Raw genomic sequence first — 22,561 nt, 5'->3', positions numbered from 1 at the left:
GAAGTACAAGTCCAGCACAACACAGGCTTTTATTTACATGGGAAACGCTTCCCAAATCGTTTCCCACAACACCAATGCACACAGCACAGTACAACAAAAGCACCTGGCGCTTTCTTTTCTTCTTCTCTCTTCCTCCGTCTCCTCCAGCAAAGCTTTGTTCTCAACCTCCCGACTCTGGCTCCTGGAATGAAGGCAGTGGGCTTTTTTTATACCTCACTCAGGAATACTTCCGGTGGCTCGATAGCGTGGTCCAGAGGCACTTCTGGGTGAGGTGGAAGCCCAATAAAATAGGGCTCTGCAGTGTCTGCTGCACCCCCTGGTGGCACCCATGGAACTCAACAGGGCTGAGCTGAATTCCAACTGCCATGAAGCCCTGAGGGAATCCAAGGCACCATTGCAACTGAGGGGGGGTGGGGGTAGGCTACCATCTTGCACTCCGGGGGAGAGAACGCCCTGTGCACGCTCTCTCCCCAGGTCCTTCTTTTATGAAGGCGTCCCGGCCAGGTAAGGGCTCCAGCTGTCCGCCACAACGTCCATCGGCTGCAGCGGCAGGATGGCTATGCACTTGTCCATCTGTCAGAAAGGTGCAATGACTGTGTGCTCATCCATCTCTTAGAATGGTGGGGACGACTGTGCGCTCATCCATTCTTTCATCTGTCAGAAATGTTGGATGATTGTGTGTTCTTCTTTCAATGAGAATGGCGCGATGGCTGTGCCCGTCCGTCTGTCACAATGGTGCGATGACCGTGTGCTTGTCTATCAGTCTGAATAGTAGGAGGACTGCGTGCCCATCTGACAATGACAATGGCGCAGTGACTGAGTGCATGTCTTCATCTATCAGTTACAATGGTGGGATGACTGTTCACTCGTATATCTGTCAGAATGGCAGGATGACTGTGATGTCCTCAGTCAATAAGAATGGCAGTCTGTTATTCACAATGGCAGGATGGCTGTGTGCTCATCTCTCGGTGACCATCAGTCAGAATGAGGAAACTTGTCTGTCAGTGAGGTTAGGGGGATCGGCGAGCGTTTCTCCATCGGTCAGTCAGAATGGCAGGATGACGTTCTGGTCATCCATCAGTCGAAATGGAGGGTCTCACCTGTCAGTGAAAATGGCGGCATGTCTGTGTGGTCATCCGTCAGTCACAATGGCAGGGATGGCTGTGCACTCGTCCATCCATCAGAATGATGGGATGACTGTACAGTCCTCTGAAAGTAAGAATGGGGGGATGACTGCGTGCTTGTCCTTCAGTCACAGTGGCAGGATGACTACTCGTTTGCTCATTTGTCAGAATGGTGGGATGACCGTGTGCTCGTCATCCAATCAGAATGGAGGGATATCTTAGTGCTCGTCTGTCAGTCACAATGACTGGATGACTGTGCCCTAGTCCATCTGTCCGAAAGGTGGGATGACTGTACGGTCCTCGGTCAATATAGAATGGCAGCCTGACTATGCATTTCTTGGTTATTCACAATGGCAGGATGGCTGTGTCCTCACCTGTCACTGACAACGGCTAGATGACAACACGCACGTCCATCAGTCAGAATGGGGAGAAATGTGCACCCATCTGTCAGTGAGGCTAAGGTGATGACTGAGCGTTTGTCCATCTGTCAGAGTGGTGGGATGACTGGATGGTCCATGTCAGTAGGAATGACAATAGGAACAGGAATGTGTCAGTGACAATAAGGAGATGAGTGTTTTTTCATCTGCACATCAGTCAGAATGGAGAAATGGCCGAGCGTTTGTCCATCTGTCAGAACAGCAGGATGCCTGTGCTCTCCTGTGTGACCCACAATGGCAGGATGAATGTGTGATCATCCGTCCATCACTCAGAATGGAGGAATGGAATATGTGACCATCTGTCAATGACCGGATGATGGTGTGCTCATCCATAAATGATAATGGCAGGGTAAGCTTGCGCTTGTCTGTCACTGTGGTGGGATGAGAGTGCGCTCGTCCGTCAATGAGAATGAGAGGGGATGACTTTACGGCCCTCTGTCAGTAAGAATGGAGGAATGAATGTGCCCTCGCCTATTAGCCACAATGACTGGATGTCAGTGACGAATGGTGGGATGACTGTGAGCTTGTCTGATGGTCACAATGGTGGTATGACTGTGTGCTCCTCTTTCAGTCACAATGGTATGGTGGGACGAAAGGGTGCTTGTCCATCAGTGATTGGGGGTGGGGGGGAGGTCTCTGTGCACCCGTCCGTGAATCACACATATAAGTCTGTCTATCAGAACAATGGGATGTCAGGTCGCATGTGCATCAAAATTGTTCCCGCCTCTGGTATCACCCAAGCAGATTTTGGATTCCAGGATTCTTGTTCACCCTTTATCCAGCTTTTCCCTTTCTGTAGTCCTTCTTCTAAATTTTCGGGGAAAGGCACGACATGGAAATAATTTCGATAGAGAATGCCAGTTGCAGAGTCGTCTTTTTCTCTCACGCGTGGTTGCCTTCCTCGAAAGTGCCAACGCTGTGAAGCTTCCTCTCACCGTTGTGCCTCACATGCATTTCTCGTTCCACTACGTTGACCGTGTTATCTAAGCGAGGCGGCTTTCTGGAGAAGCACATCAGCTGCTTGACCTCCTTCCGGAAGGTGTTACTGAAGGCGTAGTAGATGATCGGGTTGTATGCAGTGGAAGATTTCGCAAACAGACAAGGAAGCAGACTGACTAAAGGCGGAATTGAGTCACTGGATCTGAACATGGACCAGAAGCTGACCGTGGCATAGGGCGCCCAGCAGCCGATGAAACCCAGGGACACCAGTATAGCAATCTGAAAGACAAGAACATAGAAGGAGGTCAGCCATACCCCATACTTATGAAGAATCTGGACCAAAAAAAAAAAAAAGAACGATAAGCTTACTTGAAAGTTGATACTGTGATGGTTTATGCAGCATTTTCCCCATTGGCTGTGGTTCACAGTTATGTTTTTGGTTTGTGGTGTCTCATTCATGTCATTTATTTGTATCTATATTTCTTTATGTACATTTGCAAGTGAATGTGGCCTCGCTTGTGTCCCTTGTGTTTTTTGAGTGGTTCCCCAGGGGGTGGGGCCACCTGCCAATCACCCTTCGCCCTATTTAAGGGTGTGTCCAGCAAGGGGCGCTCACTCCCTGGGAATGAGTTTGTTAGTGATTGCGGTGTATTACTTAACCCGAATCGATATCTCTCTATTATATAAAAAAAATCTTGGGACAAGACTTTTTTTCCGGCAACAAGACGTGATCTTTTGAAGAGAGACAGAGCGACACTTTGGAAGAGAGATCTTTCACATCCCGCGAGACGGGCATGTCACGTCATACTTACAACCTTTGTAAGCAAGTCCTGTGATACACATGCAGAGCAGGTTAGAGTTAATGGAAGTAAGAAAATTCGAAAGTCTCAAAAAAATGAGCGAAAAGAGCACATTAGCATAAACAAATGGAAAAGCGAAAAGAGATTGCATAGTGTTTGAGGACAGGTACTGTACAGGCTTTTAAACGTTCGAAGCACCACCCAAAATGCCGATCACGCAGAACGAAAGCAGCAGCAAGTCAACAGCTGATCGAGCAAAGAGGAGGTAAATAAAACAACTGTTACTTGTTTCTCAATGTATCACCGTTTAAGAGGGGTTACGGAGGTGAGAGTGCCTTAATTGGTATGCGAGTGAAGTTCAGATCACACGGCATGGCAGCGCGTATCGCTGTTGGGCGAGCAAAGTGCGGATCACGTTGCAAAACAGCAGCAGCAAGCCAACAGCTGATCGAGCAAAGAGGAGTTAAAAAAATGTATTTGTATCCCATTGTATCACCGTTTTAAGTGTGGTTTCGGAGGAGCGGACACGTCTCCTTGGGGTGCGTTCAGCCCCCCAATTCACAACGGCGCGAAGTGCAGGCTGGTTGGGGAAAGGGGTTGGCGAGTGAAGTAGAGGATACCCTTCCATAGTGATACGGCGGTAAGGAAAAATAACTTTGCTTTGTTCAATGAAGGTTTACACTGCAAATCATAACTCGAATGAAGCTCTTGACACCCAGTCTTGGAGAGGAAGCCCAAGAATTGGAGACCAAATTTGACAGCAGAGTATAGACATTTGGAGAAACAGGCGGTGGCAACGTCGTCTTCCACCCATCTGGGTTGAGCTTCAAAGGACCAAGCTCTGTCCAAGTTTTTCTTATTCAGTTACTAAAGGTCAAAACTCCCAGAAGTCAAGCTTATCACAACCGTTTTTTTTTAAGCAGTGCATGACTGACATACCCGGCACTGAGGTCCTCGCCAGGGTTGTCCTCAATAGGATCTGTGATCACTTGCTCACCTACCAGCGACCAGAGCAGTCTGGTTTTACACCTAAGAAGTCTACCATCGACTGCATCCTGGCACTGAGGGTTCTCATCGAGCGCAAACGTGAATATCGGCAAAGTTTCTTTGCAACGTAAAGCGTTGGACTTAGTTGATCGAGCTGCCCTGTGGGACCTCCTGAGGGTTCGCGGGATCCCCTCGACACTGGTGTAGTGAGTGCTGTGCAGAATGGAGGCAGAACCTCTGTGTTTTTCCCAGTTGATTCTGGGGTCCATCAGCAGTGTGTCCTGGTCCTACTCTGTTCAGTGCAAGCATGGACTGGGTAGGGTCATGAGGTCCAGCAGCTGTGTGGCATCTACTTTGCATTGACTTTTCTGACAATGCTGTCAGCAGGAGTCAATGGAGGCTTTGATTGGGGCTCTTGAGAGACTGAGCGAGGAGTTTGAGGGTCTGGGCTTGCGAGGGTCCTGATTAAAACCAACACCCAGGCTTTTAATGACCTCTTGGGCACGGCCATCAGCTGTGTGTCTGTCTGTGGAGAGAGTGTCGACCTCATCGAGGGGTTTACTTACCTCGGCAGTGACATTCATGTCTCTGGTGACTCTTCCTATGAAGTCAGCAGACAATTTTGGGGGGGGGGGGGGTCATGATGTTGCTGGAAAGGGGTGTGTGACTCTCCTGATATCTGTGCAAAAGGACGAGGGTCCAAGTCTTCAGAGTCCTGGTGCTTCCTAGTTTGTGAGACATGGACGCTATCCAGTGACCTGAGACGAAGACTGGACTCCTTCAGTGTCTCTTCAGATAATCCTAGGGTACCATTGGTTCGACTTTTTGTGTTGCTCATGGAGTCCCGAATGAGGCACATGACCTGCATTGTGAGGGAGCGTCAGTTACGGCACTACGGCCATGTGCCGTGATTCCGCGATTCCAGCTCACAGGACCCAAGTGGCTGGACCTGGTCAAGGGGACGCCCACGTAACACCTGCCTGCAGCAGATAGAGGGTCATTTCCGGAGGGTCGGACTGGACCGCGTGTCTGTCTGAAGGGTTGCCAACCAGGATCCTGAGTTGTTTCTTCTTGTGGTGCATGCCCCCCCTAACCTGACCGGGACCTGATAACTGACATAGCACATCAAAAGACGAACAAGCATCAACCAAACCCGGTAACAAGTGTACTGACAGAGTGTGAATAATAAGGAGCACCCCATTGTTTTAGGTTACACACCTGCTCTCCCACAATAGCCAGCTCTAGGAATTCCCCCTTTGCTATTCTTCATGTCTTTGTTAAGTTGTTTTAGGGTCGGCTCCGCTTCTCTGTGACAGCTGCTTGAACAGGCACAGTCAGTGACATTTTCGTTGTTAACCCTTTGTTGCCTCCCACAGTTCCTGGCGGTTCATTCGAACGCGGTGGGGAGTGGAGAGTATGGTGGGTTTTCTGTGCCGCGTTGTTGCTTTGAATTTTCTGGATTTTTTAACCTGTGCTGTGTTTTTTTTGTCTACACCTCTGGCACTGTGTTCATTGATCTTTTTTGAACCTCTGCTCTGTTTTTGACCATGCAAGTAGATGATTTATTGGCACTTTCAGGTAATTCCTTTGTGCTCGTCAGAGCTTTTGTGCTTGCACAGCCTTTGGTTAAAGTAAACCTTTTATTTGTAAGATTTTTTCTTGTCGGGGTTTAACGGTGTTTCCCCCTCTAGAAGGGTGTATGAGAGGTAGTCGAAGGGCTTAAGTGATTGTAGTTCTACACCGGGCCAGGGGGTGGCGATATGTACTAACTCTCTCTCTCTCGTCCCTCTTCTCCAGACCCTCCAAAGAAGGTCCAGCCTGATGTCCCTACCCCACCCCTATAAAAGCCAACCTGTTCTCAATGTACAAGTCCAAGCTGAGTGGACTCGGTCCCTAGTGATTACTCTTCAATTTATTTAAAACAGATTTTCTAATGATTATACAGGGTGGCTACCCCAAACCTTTTTCTACTTCTTGTTCCTCTTTTCCAAGGGCTATTCTTGAAAGTTCTTTTGGAGCTTTTTGTGCTTTTGGAACTTTCCAGTTCACAACACACTGTTTTAATCAAGAGAGAAAGACAGAGGTAAAATCAAATGAAAGTCAAGGAAAGAAAAAGAAAGAAAGAGAGTGAATGGTGGAATGGAGGCAGAGCTGGTGAAGCACAATGGAGCCAAGGCCATTGGACAAGCAAACCCCCCCAGAGGGGGCAGAGTGACGTCTCTCCTGCCGATTGCTCCGGTGAGATCCCAACAGGATGCCATTGTACATCTCCGTCATTTGAGTGTCGTGTTTCAGCCAGCATTTCCCCCTTGGCTGCTGTTTACACCTGTGTTTCGTGTCTGTCTATTTTAATTTTGCATCATTTCATTGTCTTAATGTTTATTTTATTTATTACGTATATTCTTCTGTGTCGGGTCCTCCCCGCGTGGAGTCTGCATGTTCTCCCCATGTCTGCGTGGGTTTCCTCCCACAGTCCAAAGACATGCAGGTTGGGTGGATTGGCGATTCTAAATTGTCCTTAGTGTGTGCTTGGTGTGTGTGTGTGCCCAGCGGTGGGCTGGCACCCTGCCTGGGGTTTGTGTCCTGCCTTGCGCCCTGTGTTGGCTGGGATTGGCTCCAGCAGACCCCCATGACCCTGTAGTTAGGATATGGTGGTTGGATAATGGATGGATGGATGGATTCTTCTGTGTGTTTGTTAGAAAAGTGAGGGCCTTAGTTATGTCCCTTGTACTTTGTGGGTGGTTCCACAAGAGGCGGGGCCACCTGCCAATCACCGCTAGGAACAACCCTCCACCTTATTTAAGGGAGGGCCTTCCCATGATTCCTTGCGGTTCATTGAATGCACTAGGGAGTGGAGAGTGTTTGGGTGGGTTTCTGTGTCTTTGGATTTTAATCCTGCGCTTTATTTGTGACCTCGCCTCTTGGATTCTGTTTTGGAACTGCACCTTCTGATTTTCTGAACCTCTGCTGTCTTGAATACGATTTTTAGATTTTGTACTGGCAAATGGGTTATTTGATAGTTTTGAACCTCTGCTCTGTTTTAACCATGATTTGGATTTCTGTTTCGAGACTTTGGTTACTGCATATCACCTTGCTTTTTCAAGCATCGCCTTTGTGTTCTTCAGAGCTTTGCGCTGACACAACTATTTTTGTAAAATAAACCTTTTATTTTAAAACCCTTGGGTTTCTAGATGGGCTATTTTGATGGTGTTTTCCCCCCTCTATTGGGCAATTTTGGAATTTTGTTTTTTGACAGCTGTGATTTCGGTACTTGAGCAGTTTCACGACACTGAGCAGACCTGATAGGTGAGCAGAGTAGACGAGGTCACGGCTTGAAAGGGCTGATTGTATTTCAAATCTTGATTTTTACCCCATTTAATGGATTGCTTGTTTAAGGATTTCAGCCTCCATATGGACGTTGTTTTATTGAAGAATTGGCACAGCACCTTCTGTATTGCTTTGGACACGGTTTGAATAAATGCACCGAGCACATTTGCACCCATAGAAAGGGGTGGTCTGTAGGTGGCAAAGTCTGACCGAGTGGTCTTCTCTTTGGCAGTTGTTTCTCTCTCTCTTACACTCCTCAAGTCCTCCTGCCAGTTAGGATGTCCATCTGGCAGTGTCATTGAATTGATAATGTCCTGCTGACTTCCTTAGGTAAGATATTGCATCAGACAAAGTTTGGGACAACCGATAAGTTCCCACGTTCTGGTTGATTGTCGATTGTCACGTTCATTTTAAAGCCCCAAGCCTCCATTTCACATATTCTTAAATGCATATACACACTGGTTAGTTTATCTAAGCTTAAACATACATATCTCTCTATTATAAAAAAAAAAATCTTGTAACGTTGGAAGGAGACGAGACGTGATTTTCTCAGAGAGACACTTTCACGTCCTGCGAGATGAGTCTTTGTGTCAAAGGGTTTAACCACACCCGGGGCCGGAAATTAAAGACAAAGAGTAGATGACAAAGTAGAACTTCGTAAAGAATTATGCTGGTTAGAGATAATGGAATTATGAAAATTCGAAAGTCTCAAAAAAAGGATAGCGCAAACAAACGGAAATTATTACTCGGTGAAATAACGGAACAGCGAAAAGAGATTCAATATATTTTTCGGATGTAAACTTTAGTTTATTTTCAGTTAGTTCCGGCGCCGCAGAGACTGGCGGCCTTTTCAGCAGCTCCGTGTATGACTGTATGTGTATGTGTACTTTTCTACTTTTATTTTTCTATTTTTATTTATTGATCACTCCTATCACTTTGTTTTATGTGGATTCGTTCCCTGGACACACTTACTTTTACAACGTGGGCATGGATTTTTACACGCCGAGGCTCGTCTATTCAAGTACTCAACTTCGAGCGCTGAGAACAAATGCCAGTGCCGGTGTGGTTCCCTATTTACCCGACGAGGTAAGAAGGCGGTATTGTGGCAGCAGAGCTGGCACTAAGCTAAAAATGAAGCGGCTTGCGAGAAAGTGGCGTTTTAAGCCTTCGGTGCCTTCTGTGATTCTGGGGAATGTGAACTCAATCTCAAATAAGATCGACGAACTGGCTGTGCTGGTGAAAAATGTCAGAACCTACAGAGAATGCAGTTTGATGTGCTTTTGCGAAACCTGGCTAGCTACCACCATCCCAGATGCTAACGTGGAGCTACCCAGGTTTAACACAGTTAGAGCGGACAGAGACGCAAGTACCTGTGGGAAACACAAAGGAGGAGGACTTGCTCTCTATGTTAATACACGGTGGTGTAACTCTGGACATGTTGTGAATTTCCCCTTGGGATTAATAAAGTATCTATCTATCTATCTGTCTACCTATCTCTTTCTCTCTATCTCTACCTATCTATCTCTATCTATCTATCTATCTCTTTCTATCTATCTCTTTCTCTCTATCTATCTATATGTCTCTCTATCTATCTCTCTGTCTATCATCTATCTATCTATCTATCTCTATCTCTTTCATCTCTCGCTGTCTGTCTCTATCTATCTCTCTATCTATCATCTATTTGTCTCTCTATCTATCTATCTCTGTCTATCTATCTCTTTCATCTCTCTCTATCTGTCTCTATCTCTCTCTCTATCATCTATCTATCTCTATTTATCTATCTCTGTCTATCTATCTCTTTCATCTCTCTATCTGTCTCTATCTCTCTATCTCTCTCTCTATCATCTATCTATCTCTATCTATCTATCTCTATCCATCTATCTCTTTCTATCTATCTCTATCTATCATCTATCTATCTCTATCTCTATCTATCTATCTCTATGTGTATCTATCTATCTCTTTCTCTCTATCTATCTATCTATCTATCTATCTCTGTCTATCTCTGTCTATCTATCTCTGTCTATCTCTTTCATCTCTCACTATCTGTCTCTATCTATCTCTATCTATCATCTATCTATCTCTATCTATCTCTATCTATCATCTATCTATCTCTATCTATCTGTCTCTGTCTATCTATCTCTTTCATCTCTCTCTATCTGTCTCTATCTCTCTCTCTATCATCTATCTATCTCTATCTCTATCTATCTCTGTCTATCTATCTCTTTCATCTCTCTATCTGTCTCTATCTCTCTCTATCTATCTTTCTCTCTATCATCTATCTATCTCTATCCATCTATCTCTTTCTCTCTATCTATCTATCTATCTCTATCTCTTTCATCTCTCGCTATCTGTCTCTATCTATCTCTCTCTCTATCATCTATCTATATCTATCTCTCTCTCTCTCTCTTTATCTATCTCTCTATCATCTATCTATCTCTATCTATATCTATCTCTTTCTCTCTATCTATCTATCCTCTATCTATCTCTATCTATCTATCTCTCTATCTATCATCTATCTATCCTCTATCTATCTCTCTATCTATCATCTATCTATCTCTATCTATCAAGTCGGAGACTTGTAGATCGTCTAATTCGTGTTGCCATCAGGGGAAAAAAAGTAGTGTTACTTCCCAATGAAGAGGCGGATCCATGAGATATAAAAGATGTGTTGTTTGGTGAAAGTGAAATCCCGCAAATGGAATCATTTCTCATTTGTGTACTGTAAATGCTATTGTCAGACACATTTCTTGTAGAGAGAAAGAAACAATATTCACTCACCGGCAGTTATACGGTGCGTTGTCACGATGTAATTCCAAACACGGAATCAAAATTCAATGCGATATTGATGAAAAGGTAAAAGTGAAAAGAGATCGAATATATGGACATAGGTGATATGACAGAAGTGTGCCGCGCGAGGTGCACATTACATTACATTACATGACAGCAGTGGCGGTGGCAGCAACAGCAGCTGATCGAGCAAAAAGGAGATAAAAAAAATCTATTTGTTTCCCATTGTATCACCATTTTAAGAGGGGGTTTCAGAGGAGCAACCGCATCTCCTTGGAGTGCGTTCAGCCACCCACTTCAAAACGTGAGCAGCAGAGATGTGAAATGGCTAGTGCGTAGTGCAGGCCCTGGGACATGGGGGTATGGCAAGCAAAGCAAGCAGGGGCAAAGGCCCCTAGTTCTAATTTAACCATGACACTCTTTTACAATTGATACTTATTTTCCCAGAATTACTCTCTGTGTCTATTTTGCATACACCACAGAATTTTATTTACTTCCAAAATCTGACATTTTTGGAAAACTACCTCATGAGTATTAATGAGCTAATGAGGTCACGTGTATCTGCCTGCCCTTTCAGTTAAGGAACATTTTGATTACAGACTGAGCGCTAAAACACAGTTATAGTCTTGGTCACACAGTTTAAAAGCATTATCTAAACAATTCCAAAATAAAAACACTAAAATGAAACACACAAATGAAGTATTATGAGTCACATTTAGCGAACTATGAAAGCACAATTTTTCAACAGCCTTACAGTCGATTTGGAATAAAGCGTAGGCCAAGCAAATAAATGTAAAAGTAAAAAAGTAAATGTTTGCTTTTTGCACCCAGTACTGCTGGAATAATCACCAGTTCCTGTTGTGTCCCGAACCTGGGACACTGGGACACATCAATGTCCCCCTCAGCATACACAGGCTACGCTGTATTCCTGTGACGTCTGTCCAATTCTTGTTGCTTGATCGCTTATCCTCCTCCTCCTCACTAGGGGTCACTAACCCACCAAAGCACGCCTGTTCATTCAGCTGACTCAAATTAATGGGTGTTACGCCTGTGTGTCTGTGTACCACTCTCCGGGCTCATCACAGGTATGTAATACTGCTTCAGGTTGCGAGGGGGTGGTAGTGAAGACGCCCAATGAAGGGGAAAATCACACTGCTGACGAGAGAAGGCATTCAGTCTTGTATCGAACCAGAGACAGGATGGAGTTACCTGCTGCGAACTGTATCTCTGTCTAATCGGACGGCAAGATTCTGTGGAGACTTTCTGTTGGCGCGCATAGTGGCCCTAGTTTTTGTTTCTTCTGAAGAAAAGATTTTTCTTAGAATAAATGGGGACAACCAGTTTGGCACCCCCAACTGTTCCAGTAGCAACTTGTAGTAGTTCCTTCACTCGACCACACAGGGTTGATTTAACTTGGGGGGCAATTATGTTTTCACATAGTGCCACTGGGTGTTAGATAAGTTTGTTCATTCAATAAATGTCATAAGTCGTTTGTTCCCTAAGGTGGCCATTATCTAATCTTAGATTTTAGGGTTAGGTCTTTTTCTCCCACTGGTTCTCCGGAATGCACAGGGGATTCACTGGGAAGGCTGAAGGCAGTGGCCGTCCAACCTCGGAGCCACTGTCCTTTTCCCAGTTGTGTGCTGTTATTAGGTTGGCCGTATCTGGGTACAAATAGTGGAGAGGGTCCTTAGAGTTAATTGGCTTGTTTGTTCTCCTTCTCCAGTCTCCCCTTTGGCCTTGTGGGCTTTGAGCTTGGGTTCAATCCTGGCTGTGGAATCACTGACCCTCATTGTCCAGGCTTCCCTAGGGCCTTGTAGGCTTTTGGTTGGGGTTAGGATCTGGGAGGTATTCTCCCTTGGCCTTATTTGGTCGGTTGGTTATAACTCTAGTAAATGCATTATTTGTTCAGGTCAGGTTGGGGAGCACGCACTGGTATGCATTGTCGCACCCACCACACAATGAAACAGCTCAGAATTCCAGTCGGCAACCCCCCCCCCAGGCAGACCCCCACCCTCCAGAAATGACCATCTATCTGCCACAGCCTGGTGTTACGTGAGCGACCCCTTGGCCTGGTCCAGCCACTCGAGTCCCCAACAATGAGGATCCTACGAGCCAGATCACCCTTGGGTTATCACGCCACATGGCTGTAGTGCCGTAACTGACGCTCCCTCACAATGCTGGTCTCATTCGGGACTCCATTAGCAACACAAAGTCAAAGCAGTGGTACCCAAGGATTCTCCGAAGAGACACTGATGGAGTCCAGTCCTCGTCTCAGGTCACTGGATAGCGTCCATGACTCACAACCAAAAAGCAAGATAGGAAGCACCAGGAGTCTAAAGACTTGGACCTTCGTCCTTCTGCATAGATAGCAGGAGCGCCACACACCCCTTTCCAGTGACCTCCTGACCAACATCATTTCTCTCCCAATCCGTCTACTGACTTATCTATCAATGTTTTGTTACTTGGCACCAAAAATCTGACCCACACCACGAGGTGGTAGATGCTACACTGGGAGTCGTAAATTTTCGTTTTTAATTTGTTTGCCTAAGCTGCCCATTCCGCTTGGGGTCAAAAACTCTTAAGAGTTGTTCTCTGAAGCCATTCTTATTTAGTTAGGGGAGCAGATTTAAAATCTACTCTCTTATGTAGGTAGAAGATGTGAAGTTCTGTTGTTCAGATTTTCCACCCTCTGGGAGGACCAGAAAAATGCAAATTATTTCCCATGATGATCTGTGATTTATGCAAATTAGCCTCTTCCGATTGTCCAGACAGTCGGCTTTTTCCTGCTGGGTCCTGGGCTAGGGTTAGTCCTACAACCATTCACCGTTCAAAATTTGTAATACCGATGGCAAACAGGAAAGTGGTAAACGCTTTGTCACCGTGCCATAATGAATACACCATCACGAAATTTCAGAACTTTTGGATGTTGCTATTTTTTTAAAGGCAGTAGGAGACTACGATGCACTTAGTGGCCAAGAACTTAGAGAGGCGAGCATAAAAACACACAACAGGCCATGTGGATCAGAAGCCAGCGTAGCGTAGCCCCCTGCTGAACCCACCACACCAGCACAATGACATTCAAGTTGTACTTTACCACGTGGATACCTACAGCTGTTAGCCTGCGTTCCAGTTTCACGGCATTGGGAATCTGGTGGCCATTTTCTAGACTCTTGTACTCTTGGTGGAGTCTCCAGACAATTCCGAAGTAGCAGACAATGATGGTGAAGGCCGGAATTAGTGTGCAAAGGATAAACATGCTAATGATGAACGGGGCTCCGCTGACCCCGAAAGTCACTCCATGCGATTGTGCAGGATGTCCCAAAAGGTTCCGGGCCATACTTCCCCCAACCGAATAAAGGCAGAACGGCCCAAATCAAAGCATAGATCCAGGAGAAGAGGATGAGCAGCACCATATTGCGTTTGCTTAGCTTCTGCCCTGAAACCAGAGAAAAACAAATACAACTTTGAGATAGCCGATTTAAAGCCAGCGCCTTCAGATGTTGGCATTGTTGTGCATTTCGTTTTAAAGGAAAAAATAATGAGTGCCAAGCAGGAGCCCATTGGTGTTCAGGACCAAGACTGTAATGCCCTGGGTGCCCGCTACCTTGGCATTACCCGTTTCTCAGGACTTCAGTAGTCATGTGCTGAGGATGACGAGGACACAAACAACAGGAAATGGTGACAAGTCCTTACTGTACTTCATTCCCAGCAGTCAAAGAAACAGTGTCCACTAAAAATTCAAAGCAGAATCTTCAATAAATAACAATCAGATGTGAAATAAATATTCAAACTGTAATGTTTCGGTAAAACGTGAATGCCTCAACAAATGAAAACGGACTTTTTCAGGTTAAGTTTGCTTAGCTGTGCCCCTAATCACAGCCCTGGAGAGTGGTGACGTGTTACATGTTAGTCAAAATAGATAGATATGAAAGGCACTATATAACAAATAGATAGATAGATAGATAGATAGATAGATAGATAGATAGATAGATAGATAGATAGATAGATAGATAGATAGATATGAAAGGCACTATATGACAAATAGATAGATAGATATGAAAGGCACTATATAACATAGATAGATATGAAAGGCACTATATGACAGATAGATAGATATGAAAGGCACTATATGACAAATAGATAGATATGAAAGGCACTATATGATAGATAGATAGATAGAAAGAGTGACAATAACTTTATATAATGTTAACGTTTACCCCCCCGGGTGGAATTGAAGAGTCGCATAGTGTGGGGGAGGAACGATCTCCTCAGTCTGTCAGTGGAGCAGGACGGTGACAGCAGTCTGTCGCTGAAGCTGCTCCTCTGTATGGAGATGATCCTGTTCAGTGGATGCAGTGGATTCTCCGTGATTGACAGGAGTCTGCTCAGCGCCCGTCGCTCTGCCACAGATTTCAAACTGTCCAGCTCTATGCCAACAATAGAGCCTGTCTTCCTCACCAGTTTGTCCAGGCGTGAGGCGTCCTTCTTCTTTATGCTGCCTCCCCAGCACACCACCGCGTAGAAGAAGGCACTCGCCACAACCGTCTGATAGAACATCTGCAGCATCTTATTGCAGATGTTGAAGGACACCAGCCTTCTAAGGAAGTATAGTCGGCTCTGCCCTCTCTTACACAGAGCATCAGTATTGGCAGTCCAGTCTAATTTATCATCCAGCTGCACTCCCAGGTATTTATAGGTCTGCACCATCTGCACACAGTCACCTCTGATGATCATGGGGTCCATGAGGGGTCTGGGCCTCCTAAAATCCACCACCAGCTCCTTGGTTTTGCTGGTGTTCAGGTGTAGGTGGTTTGATTCGCACCATTTAACAAAGTCCTGTGGCGCTCCTGTGTTGCTGACCACAATGTCAGACCTGCAGTTCCCAAGACGCACATACTGAGGTCTGTCTTTAAGATAGTCCACGATCCATGCCACCAGGTATGAATCTACTCCCATCTCTGCCAGCTTGTCCCTAAGGAGCAGAGGTTGGATTGTGTTGAAGGCGCTAGAGAAGTCCGGAAACATAATTCTTACAGCACCATTGCCTCTGTCCAAGTGGGAGAGGGATCAGTGTAGCATATAGATGATGGCATCCTCCGCTCCCACCTTCTCCTGGTATGCGAACTGCAGAGGGTCAAGGACGTGGCAAACCTATGGCCTCAGGTACCTTTAGGACTGGAGTGATGCAAGATGTTTTCCAAAGCCTCGGGACTCCCCTGTTCCAGGCTCAGGTTGAAGATGCGCTGTAGAGGACCCCCCCAGCTCTGATGCACAGACCTTCAGCAGTCGTGGCGATACTTCATCTGGACCCGCTGCTTTGCTGGCACAAAGTCTCCTCAGCTCTCTGCTTATCTGCGCTGCTGTAATTGTGGTTGGGGATGTCTCTCCTATGTTGGTATCAGCAGATGGATGGGTGGAAGGTGCAGTACTCCGAGGTGAGAGTGGGTTAGGGTGGTCAAACCTGTTAAAGAAGTTGTTCATCTGGTTTGCTCTCTCCACGTCTCTCTTGATGGTGGCACCCCGCTTCGAGCTGCAGCCAGTGATGACCTTCATCCCATGCCACACTTCCTTCATGCTGTTATTCTGCAACGTCTGCTCCAGCTTTCTCCTGTACTGCTCCTTTCACCGCCCTGAGCTGGACTCGGAGTTCCTTCTGCATGCTCTTGAGCTCATGCTGATCACCACCTTTTCTTCTGGTTCAAAAGGCCCTTGATGTCACTTGTGATCCATGGCTTGTTGTTAGCATAGCAGCGTACAGTTCTTACTGGAACTACAATGTCCATACAGAAGTTGATGTAGTCGGTAGTGCAGTCAACAACCTCCTCAATGTTCTTACTATGTGACCCCTGCAGGATATCCCAGTCTGTAGTTCCAGTCTCTCAGAGCCTGCTCTGTCTCAGGGGACCACTTCCTGAATGATCGTGTGGTTGCAGGTAGGACCCTCACTCTTGGTTTGTAGTGAGGCTGAAGCAGAACCAGGTTATGATCTGCTTTCCCAAGCGCAGGCAGCGGGGTGGTTCTGTATGCGTCCTTAATGTTTGCATACAGTAGGTCAATAGTCCTATTTCCCCAAGTCTAGACATACAAGTCAGACTTCCACGGTACTCTCTACATGTGACCATAAGGACCCTACAAACCCAGACTAGTGCCCGGCATGCCAGTTCCATAATCTAACAGCACAGTGCCATTTCTTCTTTTCTGGGATCTCTAGTGCTGCCACCATGTGGATGCTGACAGAATTGCTTTCCTAGATAAACTGCTCAGACCTGCTGGGTTCACATGAGGATCACAAGACCCACAGGCTGTCCTAACAGCACCAAAACCAGCTGTGGGCAGGGTGCCAGTCCATTGTAGGGCACATTTTTAAACAATATTATTTCAACCTTTCCCCACTTTCGGACTCTCTAATTCTTTACATGCAAGGCCACTGGTACTTGTACTGGTGGCAGCCTTTCTAAATGTTTCCTTGAAACTCCCTGCACACCAGTTGTGTGGAGTTAACTCAGCAATAGTTGCCAGTCTGAGCTGAGCCCATGAAGGATGGAGGCTTTACACACATCAACTGGCCTTTTTTGTAATGATATGGAAGAATCAGACCTACTCACCAGGAGCCCGCAGGTTCATGGAGAACACAAACCGGGTTACAGCCATTATAGTTAAGGTCATGATGCTGGCGACTCCAAAGAAGAATCCCATTAATCCATAATACAAGCAGGAGCTGTCGCCCCCCAGCCAGCCATGGCTCCAGGCAGAGGTGATGGCCAGTGGGTACATGGAGATGGTCATCCCCACATCGGTGACAGCCAGGTTGACATTAAGCATTTCAGGTGGCTTCATCTTGGAGAACCTCTTCAAAGCAGTGACAAGAACCGAGAGGTTTCCCAAGACTGACATCACAGCTAAAGGGGGAATAAAAAAGAAACAGAAATTAATCTAGTTTCATTAAATCCACCAGTCCATTATGAAGTCCAAGTGTCTGTCACAGCAGCATCAGACATGAAGTGAGAACCAATGCTGAATGGGAAATCCGCCCCGGGGGCAACCAGCCCTACTCATCTGAGGCCAGTTTAGGGGCAACAATTCACCAAACTCCCAAGTCCACTTGCATCAGTTATTGGTCAATTCAAACAGCCTGAGTGGGGGGAAAGTCAGAGCATGTCATGTGACTGCCACACAATGAATGTTGCTAAGCAACATGGTGAAATGGGTGGGACTAATTGTAGTTTAAGGGCGGGGCTGGGGCAGAGTTTACTGCCATAACTGATAGAACTGTCACGTCACAATCTTACATGTCCTGATAAGGGCTGCCTGCTCGACAGAAGGGGTGGGGGGGGTCCCAGTACTAAGGTACAGCAGAAATGCTGGCTGGCAGAGGTCAGTATATCATCTCAGATAGATAGAGATAGATAGATATGAAAGACACTATATAACTAACAGATAGATAGATAGGTATGTAAGGCACTATATAATAGATAGATAGATAGATAGATAGATAGATAGATAGATAGATAGATAGATAGATAGATAGATAGATAAAAGGCACTATGAGATAGATAGATAGATAGATAGATAGATAGATAGATAGATAGATAGATAGATAGATAGATAGATAGATAGATAGATAGATATGAAAGGCACTATATAACAGATAGATAGATAGATATGAAAGGCACTATATAACAAATAGATAGATATGAAAGGCACTATATGATAGATAGATAGATCGACACTATATAACAGATAGATAGATACTGTAGATAGATATGAAAGGCACGATAGATAGATAGATAGATAGATAGATAGATAGATAGATAGATAGATAGATAGATAGATAGATAGATAGATAGATAGATAGATAGATAGATAGATTGGAACACTGGCCACTATGCGTGGTTCCTTACCCAGCCAGGAAGCCATAATAAAGGAAAGACATGGATGGATGGGCATCCAGACTGGGTTAGTTAGTTGTACCTTTCCCAGTTGGGAGGCCACTATGAGGTGTGGAAGGACACACATCCCGGCTGGGTTGGTTGTTGGTATCTTTCCCGGCCAGGAGACCATAACTGAAGGACAGAGGGAGGCTGCTTCCTCAGGCCTTATATCCCCCCTATACATGGGGTGGCAGCACCCTTTTGGCGGAGCTCCGCTTTGTACTCTGGCAGGCCATATTGGGAGTTGATCCTGTTTGGGGCCAGGAGGAGGTGCAGGGGGACAACCCCATTACTTTTGGGGCCTTCTGCTTGGCCAGGAATTGCTTCTGACATACACTGCTGTGGCACTGGAAGTACTCCTGGGTCCAGCATAAAAGAAGGTGCCCCCTCTACATCAGGAGTCATTGTCAGAAGGAGGTGGGCAATGCCTGCTAGTAGGAATGTGGAGGTGGAAATGGAAATGAAAGCAATGAAGTGAAACGGAACGAAACTGAATTGATTTATCTGGTGATAAAAACCTGTCGAATGTATTGTTTAAATTAAAAACTTCTTTCTTTGAACCCGTGCCTATGTGGTTTGGTTGTGTGTGGGTATTTGGGGTGCAGGTGCGCTCCCTACAGGTCACAAGAGATAGATGCAAGATGCGCCCCACGTGAATGTTTCGGCGGGTCCCGATCAATTAATCCCATCCTGAGTTCAGTCAATATGTGCCGATAAATTAATCGATCACCTCCTCCTGAGTCCAGCTGGCTTATCTAAAGATTTTCTTAAGATCCCCGTGAGCTGAGAGAAATTCAGGATTTACGCTTTTGTCTAATTAAGTGTAAGCCCCTTCTAATAAGAAACACCACGACTCCCAGCAGGAGAAAGTATGACGCTAAGGTGATAGCCCAGTGCTGCGGTGGGCTTTGAGAATCGCCTTTTGCTCACGGAGGTCACTTTGAGGACCACCCAGTTGCGTACCTGATTTGTATTTACTACAATGCGCAGTTTCAGTTACTGTAAGCGCTAATCGAGTGTGTGCGTGTGTCTTCAGTGTAAGGCCTCACTCTTGACCTCAAATTAATCGAGGACCACATCTCTGTCACATGTCCAGAGTACCGTGAAGTTCTTAGTCTGTCTAATCAACAGGCGTCACGTCGCCACCTTATGGAGCCATGGCACTCATCGTTCAGTTTTTTGCATTCACTTCTATATTTCATTTAGCGCTTCAGCTTTCATGTATTGATTGTAATTTTGTCACCAGAGGCCATCCGTCCATTTTTCAAACTGCCTATGCAATTCAGCAGAAAGGGAAGTGCAACGGACGCAAAGAAGGAAGGAGCCATCCCTCCAGGGGGCGCCAGTGCGTCAAACTCAACAACCGGGAATTGGGTATCGACAGCAAAGCAAGGGACGCACCCTGGACGGGACGCCGCTCCGTTTACTGTGCGCAGTCCTAAGAGCCGTTACATACACCGAGCAAATCAAAGAGACACGACCTCCGGTATATGCGAGATAGAAGAGTGAGAGAGAGATACGAAAGGCACTATATGGTATAGATAATGTGGATATAACATGCACTATATTGGATAGATAGATAGATAGATAGATCGATAGATAGATAGATAGATAGATAGATAGATAGATAGATAGATAGAAAATACAATATAGGGGGGGCACGGTGGCGCAGTGGTAGCGCACAGTCCAAAGACATGCAGGTTAGGTGGATTGGTGATTCTAACTTGGCCCTAGTGTGTGCTTGGTGTGTTTGTGTGTGTCCTGCGGTGGGTTGGCACCCTGCCCGGGATTGGTTCCTGCCTTGTGCCCTGTGTTTTCTGGGATTGGCTCCAGCAGACTCCCGTGACCCTGTGTTCGGATTCAGCGATTTGGAAAATGGATGGATGGATGAAAATACAATATATTAGATAGATAGATAGATAGATAGATAGATAGATAGATAGATAGATAGATAGATAGATAGATAGAAAGTACAATATATTAGATAGATAGATAGATAGATAGATAGATAGATAGATAGATAGATAGATAGATAGATAGATAGAAAGTACAATATATTAGATAGATAGATAGATAGATAGATAGATAGATAGATAGATAGATAGATAGATAGATAGATAGATAGATAGATAGATAGAAAGTACAATATATTAGATAGATAGATAGATAGATAGATAGATAGATAGATAGATAGATAGAAAGTACAATATATTAGATAGATAGATAGATAGATAGATAGATAGATAGATAGATAGATAGATAGATAGATAGATAGATAGATAGATGTAAAAGGCACTATATAGCAGATAGATAGATATGAATGGCACTATTTGATAGATAGATAGATAGATAGATAGATAGATAGATAGATAGATAGATAGATAGATAGATTGAAAAGGCACTATATATTAGAGAGACAGCAAAGACTCTATATTAAAATGACAGATATACGTTTGATATACGGTGCCAGGCTAACTCCATGATTTGATACACTTGTTTTATTTGTTGAAAAGCTACAGGAATTGTTTTCACAGAACTCATTTTTATTTTTGGAATATTTCGCCCTGGGAAAAATAAACAGAACGGCTTACTTGCTAATTGTTTTTATTGGGTCATGTTAAAAAAGACTAAATAGAATGCTTACGGTTTTCTCTAATAGCAAATTAAACGCTGAATTTGCATATTATTAACAGTACATTAAATCCAATCGAAATTTTTCGGGAATTTTGTGGTATTAATGACGACTAATGATTAATGATTTATGTACAATTGAAAATTAATTTCTAGTGGCAAAATGTGACTATAAGCAAGAAATGTGTAATTGTTTCCATATGATAGATAGATGGATGTACAGTATGTAAATAGGATTCTAATTGTAATATAACTTTAAATTAAAGTCGGTTTAAAATACATTCAATAATCAAATCTTCTCCGCGGAGAATCCCGCTGAGACCGGAGCGGCGCTCGCTCGTTTTGAATTCAGCTCGCCGAAGTTCAGGAGTATTCCGCTGTGTTTTTAAAGATTCATTAAAAAGTTATCATCATTTGGGGTATCTAAAACTTGTCAAACTGTACTCCTGTGACGGGATAAACGTTTGTCAGTCCATTCAGTAACGCGGCTAACATTTAAGAACATTTTGTGATCTTACGGGTTTGGCACAATTTGGACAATTTACCCAAATCGTTAGTAGTTTGTGGAAGCGAGCTCAAAAATAAAAAGCGATGTAGACACAAAAAGATATTATCACCAGACCGTATGAAGCCTTTATTAAGCCACCTGCCTTTTTATAAACTCGTTGGTTTGCTGTTTCGGGTCGCATGGAGGACCTTATCCGGACGGGACGCGTGTAGGGCTCAGTGGTGCTCGCAGCCTCACTGGATGTGCCCCAGTTGAGCGCCGACTACTTAAGAGCTGCTGAAGAAGGAATGCTAGCACAAGTGGTCAGCACTGCTCAGTATCCCCCGAGTGTTTTGTTCGTTTTGAAAGTCGATATTAAATGACAGCATACTGCAGAACTGAATCGCCATACGGGACGCTGGAGCCGTGAGCGGCCGCGCTATCGACTACGCCATATCGTGCCACCTGTTTTGTTCATTTATACCTCGGTTCAGAGTTAATTATAATTGTTTCCCCTGTTAACACGCCTGTGAAGCACTCTCTCCGGCGACTTGAGCCCCTCAGGCACTTCAGCTTCGCATCGCGAACTCCCTTCAGTATTTAGTTGTATTCTCTATTCGATATTTCACACTGAACAAACCGACCATCTCGATGACAATTTAGGCAACCGGCCACCGCGTCTCGACGTTTGACTCACCAACTAGTAGGAGGAACGTCCCGGCCCCGTAGTCCACTCCGGGGGACAGCTTGGACACGTATTTGTCCTCGTCCATCGCTTATCGATACGGAAAACTAGAGCCGTTATCCTGCGCATCTCTCGGACGGTACTGATGAAGGCTCGCCTCTTCGTCTTCCTCCGCCCATTTTAGTCCGCGGGAGGGGCTGACATTCTTCTGCCTCCGCTTTTTAGTCGTCTTAAAGTAAAGAAAAGAACGTGGGGACAAACAGGCGAGCCGATCACGGAGTGTCCGCAGAAAAGTCACATGGCTGGGCAAAGTCGAGGGGCGAGGACATCAAGACGATGCCAGTCATAGTGCGCCAACTGCTGCGCCACGCTAAAGAGGCAATTTATGAATCTGTTTACTGACTCTCCGGCCCCTCGATAGTC

At 45.2% G+C, this 22,561-nt stretch overlaps 1 protein-coding gene across 1 annotated transcript; it reads right to left on the bottom strand.

Moving 5' to 3' along the window:
* Positions 1-2,208: 2,208 nt before the first annotated feature.
* Positions 2,209-22,290, bottom strand: LOC114647660 (opsin-5-like). Its single transcript, XM_028796266.2, is given in 5 exon segments — positions 2,209-2,779; positions 13,514-13,685; positions 13,687-13,840; positions 17,010-17,303; positions 22,151-22,290. Coding segments are annotated over 5 exon segments (1,032 nt in total). The 5' UTR covers positions 22,227-22,290; the 3' UTR covers positions 2,209-2,443.
* Positions 22,291-22,561: the final 271 nt, after the last annotated feature.

Source organism: Erpetoichthys calabaricus, chromosome 3, assembly GCF_900747795.2.
Source record: "Erpetoichthys calabaricus chromosome 3, fErpCal1.3, whole genome shotgun sequence".
Taxonomy (NCBI): domain Eukaryota; kingdom Metazoa; phylum Chordata; class Cladistia; order Polypteriformes; family Polypteridae; genus Erpetoichthys; species Erpetoichthys calabaricus.
This window is presented reverse-complemented; position numbering and strand designations above follow the sequence as displayed.